Genomic DNA, 14,612 nt, shown 5'->3' with positions numbered 1-14,612 from the left:
AGTGCACATTACACACAACCTCTCATGGTCCCAGAGCACATCCTACGCAGTCAAGAAAGATGACCAACACCTCTACTTTTTGAGGAGGATGAAGAGAGCCGGACTTTGCACATCCACAATCACGTCATTCTACAAATGCGCAGTAGAGAGCATTCTGACAAGCTGCATCACTGCTTGGTGTGGAAACTGTACTGCGCTGGACAGAAAGGCTCTACAATGGGTTGTCAAAACTGCCCAGCACATCACTGCTTGGTGGGGAAACTGTACTGCGCTGGACAGAAAGGCTCTACAATGGGTTGTCAAAACTGCCCAGCACATCACTGCTTGGTGTGGAAACCGTACTGTGCTGGACAGAAAGGCTCTACAATGGGTTTTCAAAACTGCCCAGCACATCACTGCTTGGTGTGGAAACTGTACTGCGCTGGACAGAAAGGCTCTACAATGGGTTGTCAAAACTGCCCAGCACATCACTGGCTCCAGCCTACCTGCCGTCAACTACATATAGACAGAAAGGTGCTGGAAAAGGGGCAGTAACATCATGAAGGATCCCACCCACTCTACTCAAGGACTGCTTGTCCCACTCCCATCAAGGAGGAGGCTACGTAGCATCCACACCAGGTCCACTAGGTTCAAAAACAGTTGCTTTCCCCAAGCAGCAAGGCTGATCAACACCTCCACCTACTAATCCCTCCATTACTTTATTATTTCCCATCATTCACCTGATGTACAGCCTAGTGTCACTTTGTGGACGTACAATCAATCTATGTTTATGAACTATTGTATGTTTTTATATATATTGTGTGGTTTTTTAGTTATTATAATTGTGTTCTTTATCTCTTGTGGATTATTTATGCTGCATTGGATCCAGAGTAACAGTTACTTCATTCTAATTACACTGGATCCCCTACAATTCACCTACCAACGAGCCGACCAACAGACAACGCAGTAGCCACTGCTCTACATACTGTCCTTGTGCATCTGCAGAAGCAGGATACTTATGTGAGAATACTGTTCTTGGACTACAGTTCAGCATTCAGCACCATAATTCCATCCAGGCTCGACAGGAAGCTCAGAGATCTCGGCCTTGTGCAGCTGGATACTGGACTTCCTGTCAGATCGCCGGCAGGTGGTAAGAGTGGGCTCCCTCACCTCTGCCCCTCTGACTCTCTGACTCTCAACACAGGAGCCCCTCAGAGCTGTGTCCTAAGCACCCTCCTTTACTGCCTGTATACCCATGACTGTGTCGCCACCCACAGCTCCAATCTGCGAATTAAATTTGCCGACAGCACTACATTGATTGGCCTTATCTCAAACAGTAACGAAGTGGCCCACAGGGAAGAAGTCATCTCTCTGACACAGTGGTGTCAAGAAAACAATCTCTTGCTCAATGTCACAAAAACAAAGGAGCTGGTTGTGGATTACAGGAGAAATGGAGACGGGCTAACCCCTATTGACATCAATGGATCTGGGGTTGAAAGGGTAAACAGCTTTAAGTTCCTTGGCATCCATATCACCGAGGACTTCACAAGGTCTGTACACACCAGCTGTGTGGTGAAAAATACACAACAACGCCTCGTTCACCTCAAACGGTTGAGGAAGTTTGGTATGGACCCCCAAATCCTAAAAACTTTCTACAGGGGCATAATTGAAAGCATCCTGACTGGCTGCATCACTTCCTGGTATGGGAACTGTACTTCCCTTAATCGCAGGACTCTGCAGAGAGTGGCGCAGATGGCCCAGCGCATCTATAGTTGTGAACTCCCCATGATTCAGGACATTTACAAAGACAGGTGTGAAACAAGGACCCGAAGGATGATCGGGGACCCGAGTCACCCCAACCACAATCTATTCCAGCTGCTACCATCTGGGAAACGGTACCACAGCATAAAAGCCAGGACCAACAGGCTTTGGGACAGCTTCTTCCACCGGATCAGATTGATTAACTCACGCTGACTTGAGTGTATTTCTATGTTACCTTGACTGCTCTATTTATTATAAATTACTATGATTGCACATTGCACATTGAGACAGAGATGGAACATAAAGATTTTTACTCATGTATGTGAAGGATGTAAGAAATAAAGTAAATTGAGTTCAATTGTGTACAGGAAATGACATTAAGCAATCTTAAATCCTGCATATAACTCATCATTTTGCAGTATGTTTATGTAGTGCAATGCCACACAAAAATTTGTCTGCAATATAGTCTGTACAAGGAGGGTTGTTTTGTATAATTCTTAATGCTTTTACAGTTTCTTCTTCTTATTCATTTCAACCCATGCATACCTCTGTTCTACTCCAGCGATATGCTATTTTAATAACTCTTCCTCCTCATCTTAATTTGGCCTCCTGCATCTAATTTGAAATCCAAAACTTTAGGCAAGGAAAATGGGACTCACCACACAAGTTCCCTTCAATATAATTTAAGTAATGCAGCGCTGAAGGACTAAGGAACAGCAGAAGAGGCCCTGATAGCGACATGTCCATTGAAGTTCATTTTCAGGATGTGGGTGTTGCTGACGAGGCCAGAATTTACTGCCCCTCCCAAAATGCCCTTGCGAAATGGCAGTGAGCCGCCACCTTGAACTGCTATGGCCCATCTGGTAAAGGTGCTATCTCAGCGCTCTTGGATAGGGAGTTCAGGGACTTGCACCCAGTCATGACGAAGGACCTGTATTATATTTCCATGCCATGAGGTTAGGCATCCATCATCAGAGATCCCCACCACCAAGGTCATGCTCTTTTCTCACTGCTGCCATCAGGTAGAAGGTACAAGAGCCTTGGATCTCACACAACCAGGTTCAAGAACAGTTAATACCCCTCAGCCATCAAGTTCTTGAACAGAAGGGTTAACGACACTCACTTGCTCATCTATTGAGATGTTCCCACAACCAATGATCTAACTTTAAAGACCCTATCTCATTAAGGCATGTTCTTTTTATTTATTGCTCTTTATTTATACTTGTGTTTGCAGTTTGTGGTCTTCTGCACTCTGGCTGGTCTTTCATTGATCCTTTTATAGTTACCTTTCTATAGATTTGCTGAGTATGCCCACAGGAAAATGATTCTCAGTGTTCTATATGGTGACATAGATGGACTTTGATGATAACATTTACTTTGAACTTTATGCAGCTTTGAGGGGAACGTGTGTGAGTTGTGTTGTACCCATGTAACCACTGTTCTTGTCCTTCTTTGTGTTAGAGGTGTTGTTGATGTAACTTGGGTGAATATATTGTTGATGGAACACAGTGCAGCCACTGCGTGCTGCTAATGGGGGCAATGAATGTTTCTGTTTATGAATGAGGTACCAATCAATGAGGGTTGTCGAGTTTCTGGAAGATCATTGGTCCTGCACTCATCCAGGCAAGTAGAAGATTTCCACTTCACCGCTGATTGGTACTTTGCAGACAGTGGAAAGAAGGCAAGCCAATTTTTGCAAGGTGCTACAGGAAGGTGCTGCTGGAGTAGACCTTGGCCCTCTATTGCCAATCTCCATATGCTTCTTTCAGAGAAATCATCTACAATAAAATCCCAGAAAGGAGGAAGGAATAGTGTGAACTTTCCTTTCAAATGTAACACCACATAGTGGTGTAACGTTCCCAACTTAAAACTAAACAGCCAGGCTGTGTCTTCATAAAGCATTTATGAAGCCAAAGGATGTATTATAGGCCTAGGTGAATTTGGCATGTCTCCTAGGGGAAATAAAAATCCTTATCATCAAATCTCTCAACTCTCCTTCTCTGAGTGATCTAAATCGTGAATGCACTGCCTGTCTCTGTCAATGATGTGCTCCTGCTGTGCACGTATTGAGATTCATTGTGCCACCTCAGGCTTTTTATAGTTGATTGCTTTTCTTCAATGTTACATGTATCAGTGAAACACCACTAGTTTTCCAATCTGTAGAGTTAGCTGTGTGTGGATCACTGTCTCTCACAACTCCCATGACGTCGAATATGCGCTATGAGTTTTGTTGAGGACCTCCATCTGCCAAAAGCAGAACTTCCTGGTGGCCAAGCATTTGAATTCCCATTCCCATTCCAGTTCCAACATGTTGGTCCATGGCCTCCTCTTAATTAAGATGAGACCACCCTCAGGGTGGAGGAGTGGAGGAGCAACACCTTGTATTCTGTCTGGGTAGCCTCCAACTTAATGGCATAAATATCGATTTCTCCTTCTGATATAAAAAAAAATTCCCCTCACCCTCCCCTCCTCTTCTACTCCCTACTCTTTACCTCTTCTCACCTGCCTATCACCTTCACCTGGATCCCCTCCTCCTTCATTTACTCCTATGGTCCACTCTCCTCTCCAATCAGATTCTTTCTTCTCTAGTCCTTTATGTTTCCCATCCACTTGGCTATCACCTTCTCACTATCCTCCTTCCCCTCCACCTTCTTATTCTGGCATCTTCCCCCTCCCACTTCTGTCCTGAAGAAGAATCTCAGCCCAAATCATCGACTGTTTATTCATTTCCATAGATGCTGCCTGACCTGTTGAGTTTCTCCAACATTTTGTGTGTGTTGCTTTGGATTTCCAGCATCTACAGAATTAGTCATGTTTATGATTAACTGGGAATCATGTTGCTTAATACATTTGAAATACACAGAAAATATTACTTTAAGGAACACGCACAAAGTGCTAGAGGAACCCAACAGGTCAGGCAGCATCAATGGAGAGAAATAAAGAGTCAACGTTTTGGGCTGAGACCCTTTATCAGGACAGGAATCAGAAAGAAGCCAGAATAAGAAGGAGGGAGGAGGGTACGGCGTATAATCTAGAAGGTGATAGGTGAAGCCAGGTGAGGGGAAAGATAGGTGGGTGGGGAAGAGGGGATGAAGTAAGAAGCTGAGTGGTGATCTGTAGAAAAGGTAAAGTGCTGTAGAAGAAGGAATCTGAAAGGATAAGAGAGTGGATCATGGGGGAAAAGGAAGGAGGAAGGGAACCCAGAGGTGAGATGAGGTGATGGCAGGTGACGAGGGAAGCCAGAATGGGGAATTGAGGAAGAGAGAAGGGGGAGTGGGGAGAGATTAAAAGAAGCTAGAGAAATCAATGTTCACACTATCAGGCTGGAAGATACCCAGACGGAATATGAGGTGTTGCTGTTCATCCTGAGAGTGGCATTAATGTGGCAGTAGCGGAGACCTTGGACCAACCTGTCCTGTCGGAGTGGGGATTGTACCAACCTGTCAGAATGCAGAACCTCTTGTGCTTATGAGCATATTACTTTAATGTTTGTTCTAACCATCTTGTGGTTCCAGGACATAGGCTATACTTATTATTTATGTGTTGTTCCAAAGACTCAAATTTGACATCAAAATTATCAGCACAGTGTAAGCATAATTGAGGTTAATTTACACTGCATTGGGTAAGGAATCAATCTAATTTCACATTGACCTATGTAAATCTGGATTTCTAACAGCAGCTTCACTGTTATGTATTGGGTTATCTAGCTATGGATCATGTCATGTTACTTACGTTCATCCCGTAGTTCAGGAAGAAGGTTGGAGATTGAGAGAACTGGTAGGATATATTGGTTTTGTGAATTGCAGAGCATCTCCGGAGGAAACCTTAGTCTGAGGTTTCTTTTTCTATAGTGATGTACTGAACTAGAAACAGTCGGGGTGTGAAGCAAAATGGTGATCATCTTGGACTAACTTGTACTGGAATGACATGAAAGAAAATTCAGTGAAAAGTGAACAGCTCTCCATTTTGTACTTTTCTCCAAGTCCACGTCTAACGCCTGCCGAGCTTCAAGACCACTAGAGCTGCAGACATCCAAAGTAGTTCGACTTTTCAGACCCACTTTGAGCTAGTTTAGCTTCCAGGATGTTTTGTAGAGACAAGATGGGTGGTCTTTTGGCCTCAGGGTCAGGGAAGGGAAAAAATCAGTCTTGTTTAGCTCATAACATTATAATTGTTGAGCAGATAGAATTTGTAGTTGAGCAGATTGAACATTTAACTGAGAGACAGGCTTGATAATTTTTTTAAGGGGAGTTCTGAAACCCTAAGCTGACCAAGCTCAGACATTGGATGAAGACCATTTACATAAATACACACACACGCACACACGCATGCAATCAGGTGCACCTGAAAATCGTGTAGGACATTACTGTGTATTGCCTCTGGAGGGCAATGAATTTTTCTTGGGGGAATGAAGGTTAAAAAAGTCCTTTCATTTCATGCCACTCATCAATCTCTGATGCAGGCTGAAGGTGGAGATGAAGTAGGGTAAGTAAAATTATTAACCTTTCAGTTCTAGAGACTTAACTTCAAAAAGACAAAATAATTTTAAACCCCTAAGAGCCAGTTGCCTGGCCTGCTGCGATCACTGGCAACTTTGATGTGTGCTGCTTGAAATTTCCGGCATCTGCAGAATTCCTCGTGTTTGCCTACTAATCCATGAGTGGTTTGAAGAAGAGTACCATGCTTCATCTAGCTGGAGTTGAGTTTTCTTTGTCAATCTCCACCACTCTCATATGCAAATTGCTCCTTGATTTCCCAATTAAAGGAAAAGGTATCTATGTAAATGCAATCAAGAGCATGTTATCAGTCAGCACAAAGTATCCGCTGTTGTCAAGTTCTGCAACAGTTCTCATTGTCAAGTTGATAGGTTGTCAACATTTTTCAGAGCAAGTTCTGCTTATCTTAAAAATAATATATAAAATCCTGAATACAGACCTGGATCTCTGATAAGATTGTTTCTTTTCCATTTTGCACCAACAATGACATTGTGAAGTGTTGATTCTCTTACTGGATCTGCCATGGATCCTCTTCTCATCATTATTTAACACAGATTTGTAATCCTTGAAGGCTGCAAATGGATTAGAAATTGACCAGAGATAATATTCATCCTGTTAATTCAACACTGAATGGCGCCATGTTGGGGGATGTGGAATGTGGTAGAAGTGAGGATTCGGAATGAGGAAAACACTTCTTTCACCTAATGAAGAAGCAATTGAGGAGCCAGGTCATCTCATTGGCAATTTCATAAGAGTAGTTTTATCTAACCATTGCATAACAAGTAAATCAGTGCACTTGTTTTTCATGTGAAGTTTACCAGGCACAGTTGTGTGGTTCAGAGGCACAATATCTATGCTGTTTGCATGCGTGATGGTGTCCTATTTCAAGCTCCTAGTTAGGATGACAGAGAGGCTTCATTCACTCTAATAGTAGCAAGTTGGCCTGATGACACCTGACCTGGATTTTCTGCACCCATCAGAAGGGCTCTGCCTCTTCAAGATGATGATTAATTACCTTAACATGTAAAGATTAGAATACAGGTTAAGCACCCCTTACCCAAAATGCTTGGGGCTGAAAGCATCTCAGATTTTGGAATATTTGCAGCTTATATTGCGACACCTCAGGGATGGGACCCAAGTGTGAACATGAAATTCTTTTACATTTCATATGCAGCTGATGTGAAGCTCACAGGGAGAACACGGGTACAGTCTGATGTGATGGAGCTGGGTCCTTCACAGTTGAATGACTGCCCCTAACTGCATCTATTACTGGGTTCCAGCGCTGCGATTGGCTTCATATCTGCAATTAGTTTTAAACAGCTGCCCGTCCCACAGCAACAATGATGGGAGGGGGATGATTTAATACAATATTTTTAATAATTTTGTGCTTGAAATAATAGTTCATTGAACCATCGAAAAGGTAAGCTATCACTACCTCAGCCGCCATGGTGGAGAGTTAGAGGCTATTTGGCATCACCATCATTTCTGACTCTGATTTTATGTGCTGCCAGTAAGCGGTGTTCTTCTTACACCTGTTCATCATACTGATATTTTTGTTCAGCATGTTAGATTTTCATCAGCAATGATCTTGGTAAACTCTTCTATGAATTTCTCTGCTGCTTCATGATCAGGTGCTTTATCAGCAAAACTCTTAAAAAATTTAACACCATACCTTTTCTTAAATTTCTGCAACCAGACTGCTATATATTCACAATTTCCTTTTCAGTTTGTCGTGATAGACCTTTGCTTGTTTCATGATCGGCGTACCATTAAGTGACATGTTCACTCTGATGCTGACCAATCTATGCTTACATCACACGATTGAGATCTTAATTTTTTTTACTTTATGCAGTATATTTCTAATTTTGCACTAAGTTTTGTTCATTGCATATGTGAGGACACTTCTCAGATCTGTCTGTGGTGCACAGAGACCTGTGCGTCGTCTGGGAACCTTCCCAGCACCTTGTGGAATTTTCCAAATGTGCTCAAAAGATTTCAGATTTCGGAAGTTTTCGAATTTTGGAATTTCTGATGAGGGGTGCTCAGCCTGTATAAGTAAAGCTTTTACATGGGATTCCTGCATGCAGCACTGAATTCCATTGAAGCCCATGTAGGCTAAAAAAGCAAATTTCCTCCAAGGATCTGGTAGGGGCAGGAATCTGCCCAAGCATTTCTTCATCATTTTGCACCCTGGATAGAAGATCAATTTAATTGACCATGAAGGGACAGAATAGCGTGAAGCTACAGTTGGATTCTTCCTCTAAATTCTCAAGAAATCTATGAACTATAGACATTCAATTCTTTATGTATCAGTGCATGGATTTACATTACTAACTGAGTATAGAAGCCTCTACTGAGTTTGGCTTGTTAAGCTGAAACAAACTAGTTCTCTGCTTCTGGCAGAACACAACAGGAATGACATCTTTTTCGCTGTTCCAGCATGCCTTGTTAATAGGTAATAAATGTTTCTCATTCTCCTTCTGCTGCAGGTTTGCAACAAAGGAAGGAAACGCTTTGCTGCTTTATAATGGACGATTTAATGAAAAACATGATTTCATTGCACTGGAGATCATTGAAGAGCAGATCCAGTTGACGTTCTCAGCAGGTAAGTCAGCAATGATCATTTCTTCAAAATATGAAATAGGCCATTAGGGGTTCATGTGAGTTAAAGTGAACTTAATCAGCATGTAGTTCGATGCTTTGTTCCAGCATAACTAACCATAGAAAATTGAATGTATAACTTGAGCTTAATGTTCATTACAGAATTGTTAAGGCAAGCCAAAAGTTATTTGATCCCATCGAGCCTGCACGAGCCTTTTCACTTATCAGCCACATTCCACCTAGTCCTTCCCTGCAGGTTTGCAGATTAATTTCTTTCAGACTTGCCTAATTCCTTTGAAATCCTTAAATGTTACTAAAATATAAACCCACTTCTAGATCTATTCCACCAGCAAACACACTTGGTCAAAAGTAATTTGTGTTAGCTTCCCAAACACCTGGTTGGGGATTTTCCCCTGGCTAGTACTTAATGTTTTTCACAAAAGGCTCTAAATCACATCTTGAGGCACCTGTCTACTGAATGTGATTTCATCTGAGAGGAATGTTCTCTTTGAAAACTTGCATCAGCAAATCATATCACAACTTTTAAAGACAGGTGCCTTATGCATAGTTGTATTAAACATTTTCAGAGTTAAGAACTGCATGCAGACTTAGCATGTGACAAGCCTAGTGGTGATCTTCTCAAGAGCCCGATAACAGACATGCTGTGTTTGAACCGCCAGTCCACTAATGTTTTGATTCATACCAACTGTTGGAATCTAAAGAAACCTCTTCATCTGTTTTCACTTAATTTCAGGACTGGCAGGCCTTTCTTAGCTGATCTGTGTTAAGTATCCATATTATTAGTTTGCTTCATAAATTTTAATTTTTCCTCATTCCCTTAACTAGTTGTCCTTTATTTTAAGAAAAGCCTGGTGCATCTATCTTTTCCTCAGATATTTAACAGGTTGAGAACTTCACCTGCTTCTCACCCTGTGTGGCTGTACTGAATGGCCCTCAAATCTGTGCCTTATTTTTTTGCCCATCCACAACCAAACTTCAGTTTTAGAATGGGGGAAAAAAATATGTATAATGAACCATCTGTACGCTTAACAATATTCCAGGAATTAGATTAGATAATTAGAATTGATAGAACGTCTGCAACTTAGAATATCAAACCTTCCAGTCAAAGCATGGCACTTCAAAGTGGCCATCAACCATGGAAAAAGAAAATAATCAGGGAAAGAAATCTCTTCAGTTCTGAATCAGACGTGAGTCAGATTGAGGCAAAAGCAGTAACTCACTTTCATAATGGAATAATATTATACAGATCCTTCATTGGAAACTGGAGCTTTGGAGGGTCGCAAAGGAACAGATAAATCAACAGAACTTTAAATTTTTTTTCAATAATAATTGAGTATAATTTACTTAATGTTTCTCATTTTACTTCATAAAGCAATTTGGCTACACTATAAATCACTTGTACCTAATATTTTTCTCTCTTGATCGTTTATGTCCATAGGTAATGCTTATCTTGTTCGTTGGGACTGGTATTACAGATCTTCATGGGGTAATTTAAACAGAAGATTATGCATTTTATGTGCTTAATCTTTATCAAGACATGTAAATCTTGAGCCTGCACCTTTCACACACCCAGTAGATTTACCCCGGTAGTAAATGAGGAGAAGCATCTGTTCTCACGCAGAAACATTTTGTTTGAATTGTTCAATTTTTTTTTCTCAATCTTTTTCTTTTGCTTTTATTAAACTTCTTAAACTATATCTTATGTTGTGCTTCGCCTTTGGTGCAGGTTGGAGTGGTGAGGACAGAACATATCCACACTCTCCACTGATGCTGGTTGTTCTCGTTTTAATTATTGAAATATTTTTTTCTGAGGTCAGGGTCTAACTAGTGCAGTGTAATGCTCAGCAAAAATGCTATTTTGTAATATCATTGTGTCTACAGATTTCTCCTCCCTACCATTAACAGCCTGATCTCTCTATGATAACTTTTGTTTTTAAATACTACTTTAAATCAAATAATCTAATATCTTTTCAATATTAACCCCAAGGGCGTAAGTATGCACAGGAACTTGGCCTAATGAATAAAATTAAAATTTAGAATCTTCTACTACTTTTGGATGACTACTTTTAAAAGTTTTAGTAATATTGCAAAAGAAAGCAGATTCCAATAAAATATGCCTAGTACTCCAGAAATGCATTTTTTGTTGAAATTAATCTGTCAGCTGAAGTGTTTCTGATTCTCCAATTACCAGATGCCTGCTCCTAATTATCGTTTTATTGTGTTGAATATTCAAGCGTGGCACACACGACACTGACATTCCAGCAGTGCTCTCTGCAGTCATATCATTAAAGACATTGAAGTGTGTGTTGCTGCTGTACCTTGTCCACTGTTTAATAATCTGCACCAACAGTACGACTGGACTGATCATTATACATACTTTGTTTTAAGTTCATTTATAATTGCCCAGCTGTTAAAGGATATGAACCATATGCTATTATGGAAAAGACCCAAGCAAGAGATTTTTTTTTGTTGCAGACTTTAAGATTTCTCTTTCAGTTTCCTTCAAAATTTGATGTTTATGGATGATTGTGATAGACTGTGGGTGACTGGAGCTCTGATATGATGTATGTTACATTCAAATATTTCCTCTACTTCTTGGGCCCTTCGCACCCAGTGGAGCACAGCCCGACGATGACCTCCTGTCTCCATCGTACTCTGTTCTGAGCCAGTTCCCCGAGGTGGACCAGGAGTGTCCCCTCAATGTCTCTCCTCCATGTATTCTTGGACATCCCTTTTTCCTCTTTCCTTGGGGATTCCATTTTAATGCCTGCATTCTCAGGCTCTGGTTGATGAAAGCTTACAGTTGTAATAGTGTCTTCTTTGTTATTCTCCGAGTTTCAGAGCCATATAGGAGCACTGTTTTGACATCTGAGTTGAAATTGCTGATTTTGGTTTTCCTTGACATGATTCTGGAGGTCGACAACTCCTTCAGATATTGAAAACTGCTCTGGCCTTGTTGATCCTGGCTTTGCCATCCTCATCCCTTCCAACATGCACAATGCTTCCAAGACAGACAAAGTCACTTGCTCCAGGGTTGTATCTCTCATCACTGTGGGTCTATTGCTGGTGCAGTTTATCTTCACTTTCGTTCTATCTACATTTGGTCTTATACCCAGCATGGTGGAGCTAGCAGTCAAGAGTGTTGATTTCTCTCACATCTGTTGGTTAGAGATGGGCAGTAGGGTGATGCCTTCTGCAAACTCTAGGTCATCAAGTTGCCACCATGTAATCCACTGGATTCCATATTCTAATTCAAAGCTCTGTAAATGCGGCTGCCTTAATTGGACCTGGTACTCAGATGCTATTAATGTTGCAAACTTTGTTTAGTTTTAATTGAATATAAGATTTTGAGGCAAGTGGACTTTGATTGGAGTCTAAAGAACATTTAACAATGTACAGTACAGTAATTCATTTGCTCTGTCTGTGCAAAGCTTAGAGAAGTTCCTCTTGGTCCATGTGCTCTTCCCCTCTTGTCTAAAGGAAACAGCACCCATCTTATGGCAACTTAACACATTGGCTGATTTGTTCCAACTCCTGTGAGAAGTCTCTAGGTTCCCATTCATGAACAAGTCAAATGTCCAAAACTGATTTAAAAGTTAAGGCTGTAGAATACATTACGTTTTCGTCTGTTTAAAGATCTGTGGCCAACTGCTAATGTCCACACGCAAAGTAAATTTACACAATGATTGCTGCGGTGTGAAAACCTAAACCAACACCTGGCAGCTGCTTGGTTTTCTAAGTATTTGGGAGAGCATGGTGGTACAACAGTTCGTACTACAGGCACAGCTGCAGGGATCGATTTAGATCCTGGCTTCAGGCATTATGTGCATTTGTGTGTTCCTTCTGACACAGAATGGATATTCTTTGTATAACCCTGACCAAAGACATTTCCCAATCTACACTCAGTGGCCACTTTATGAGGAACCTCCCGTACCTAATAAATTGGCCACTGAGTGTGTGTTTGTGGTCTTCTGCCATCCATTTCAAGGTTTGACTTGTTGTGCATTCAGAGAAGCTCTTCTGCACACCATTCTTGTAATGCGTGTTTATTTGTGTTACTGTTGTCGCCTTGCCAGCTCAAACCAGTCTGGCCATTCTCCTCTGACCTCCCTCATCAACAAGGCTTTTTCATCCGCAGAGCTGTCACTCACTAGATAGTTTCTTTTTTTTCTGCACCGTTCTCTGTAAACTCTAGAGACAGTTCTGCATGAAAATCCCAGGAGGTCAGCAGTTTCTGGCACCAACAATCATTCCACAGTCAAAGTCACTGAGATCACACTTTTCTCCGTTCTGATGTTAAGTGTGAACAACAACTGAGCCTCTTGACCATGACTGCATGCTTCAATTCATTGATTTGCTGCTACGTGATTGGCTGATTAGATATTTGTATGAATGAGCGGGTATACCACTCAGTGTATTTATTGTGTTGTTTCTCTAAAAAGCAAATTGATCAGGTTATTTTATGGCCGAATCCACTTAGCTCCCTCTTTTTTTTAACTTAATAGATTATCTAAACTTCTCTATTTCGGAATATTGAGTTTTCACTGTAGATTGTCACAAGGAACCTATCCCTTGAGTATGAAGAGGAATATTGAAAGATTTATATTTTTCTTACCTGCTGTTTCAACTGAATTGTGTGCTTCATTTGACGGACCCATTTTCAGCTGCTGAATCAGGGATTGTATGGCAGTGGACGGGGGAAATGAGGTGATTCACTTTGTTAGGATGTCTAAGCTGACAGCTGGACTTGTGCCTCAAGGAGTGAACCATGTCTCTGTTCTCCTCCCATCACTCTGCTGGTCACAATGCAAGTGGTGATGAAAATGCAATGCCTCAGGTTTCTTAAAGACTCTGCAACTTGTGATCTGGAAACTAGCACGTGGATTGGTGGTAGGATTTGATGAAGAAATTATTTTCCTAAAGGGAATTACAAGGGAAAAATATGCAGTGCTGTGAAGAAAGAGCAGGAAACTGCTAGTCAGCATGGTCATAGTTGGCTGATTTTAATTGCATGAAGGCCAATCATTGACACCGCACTGCAGGAAAATAAATTTCTGACCTGGAATTTTCTACCCACCGAGACCACAATTAGCTGGAACGGATTTTAGAGTTTCATTATGCTTCTCAATGTTGGCTCCGGTTTAACAGACAATGGGCCTATCAGTTGTAAATGGTAACTCCTGAGAAATGTTTTGAAGCTGCCAAAGATATAAAAACTACTACGGATTAAGTGACACCTCCAGTGCTGATCTTGGCTTCATCTGCTTCCAGGCAAAACCTCTTATGTTGCATCTGGGTCCAACCACTCCTGGTCCGTTACTTCTCCCCATGTTCCTTGTTTCCTCTTCTCTCTTCTGAACCCCCATGTTTCTCCTACCTGACTTTTTCTGAACCCTTAATCCTCCATAGAAACCTCAAAACATATCCCCTGACTCAACCCCTGCCGTATCTTCACTACACCCTCTGACCAGCCCCTCTCTGAGGTGGAAAGTTTCTTATGCCTGCCATGATGCTGAGTTCTTCTTCCATCACCTCCATCTCTGGGTCTGCTTCTTTGGCAAGGACTCCACTCCCATCAATGATGCCTTCTCTTGCCTTAAGCTCCTCCTTTTAGAAATCCCGCTCTGGCCTTCTGCCTGCTCTGGACCTTTTCATCCTTACATGTTGATGGGTTACTACCTACCTTGGTTTTGCCACTCCCCTCATTATTCCATCCCTCCTGAAAGCACTGCTCTCCACTTTCCCTCCACACTA

The 14,612-nt window shown here is 41.5% G+C and overlaps 1 protein-coding gene across 4 annotated transcripts in view; it reads left to right on the top strand.

Annotated features, from left to right (window-relative positions):
- celsr1a (cadherin EGF LAG seven-pass G-type receptor 1a) overlaps window positions 1–14,612 on the top strand; it is a 369,401-nt gene that overhangs the window by 218,227 nt on the left and 136,562 nt on the right. For all 4 annotated transcript variants that reach the window (XM_063072573.1, XM_063072570.1, XM_063072574.1 and 1 more), the window contains exon 5: window positions 8,726–8,841. In XM_063072573.1, the coding sequence (XP_062928643.1) occupies window positions 8,726–8,841 (116 nt within the window). The remainder of the gene's footprint in view (window positions 1–8,725; window positions 8,842–14,612) is intronic.

The sequence above is a fragment of the Mobula hypostoma genome, chromosome 20 (genome assembly GCF_963921235.1).
Source record: "Mobula hypostoma chromosome 20, sMobHyp1.1, whole genome shotgun sequence".
Lineage (NCBI taxonomy): Eukaryota > Metazoa > Chordata > Chondrichthyes > Myliobatiformes > Myliobatidae > Mobula > Mobula hypostoma.
This window is presented reverse-complemented; position numbering and strand designations above follow the sequence as displayed.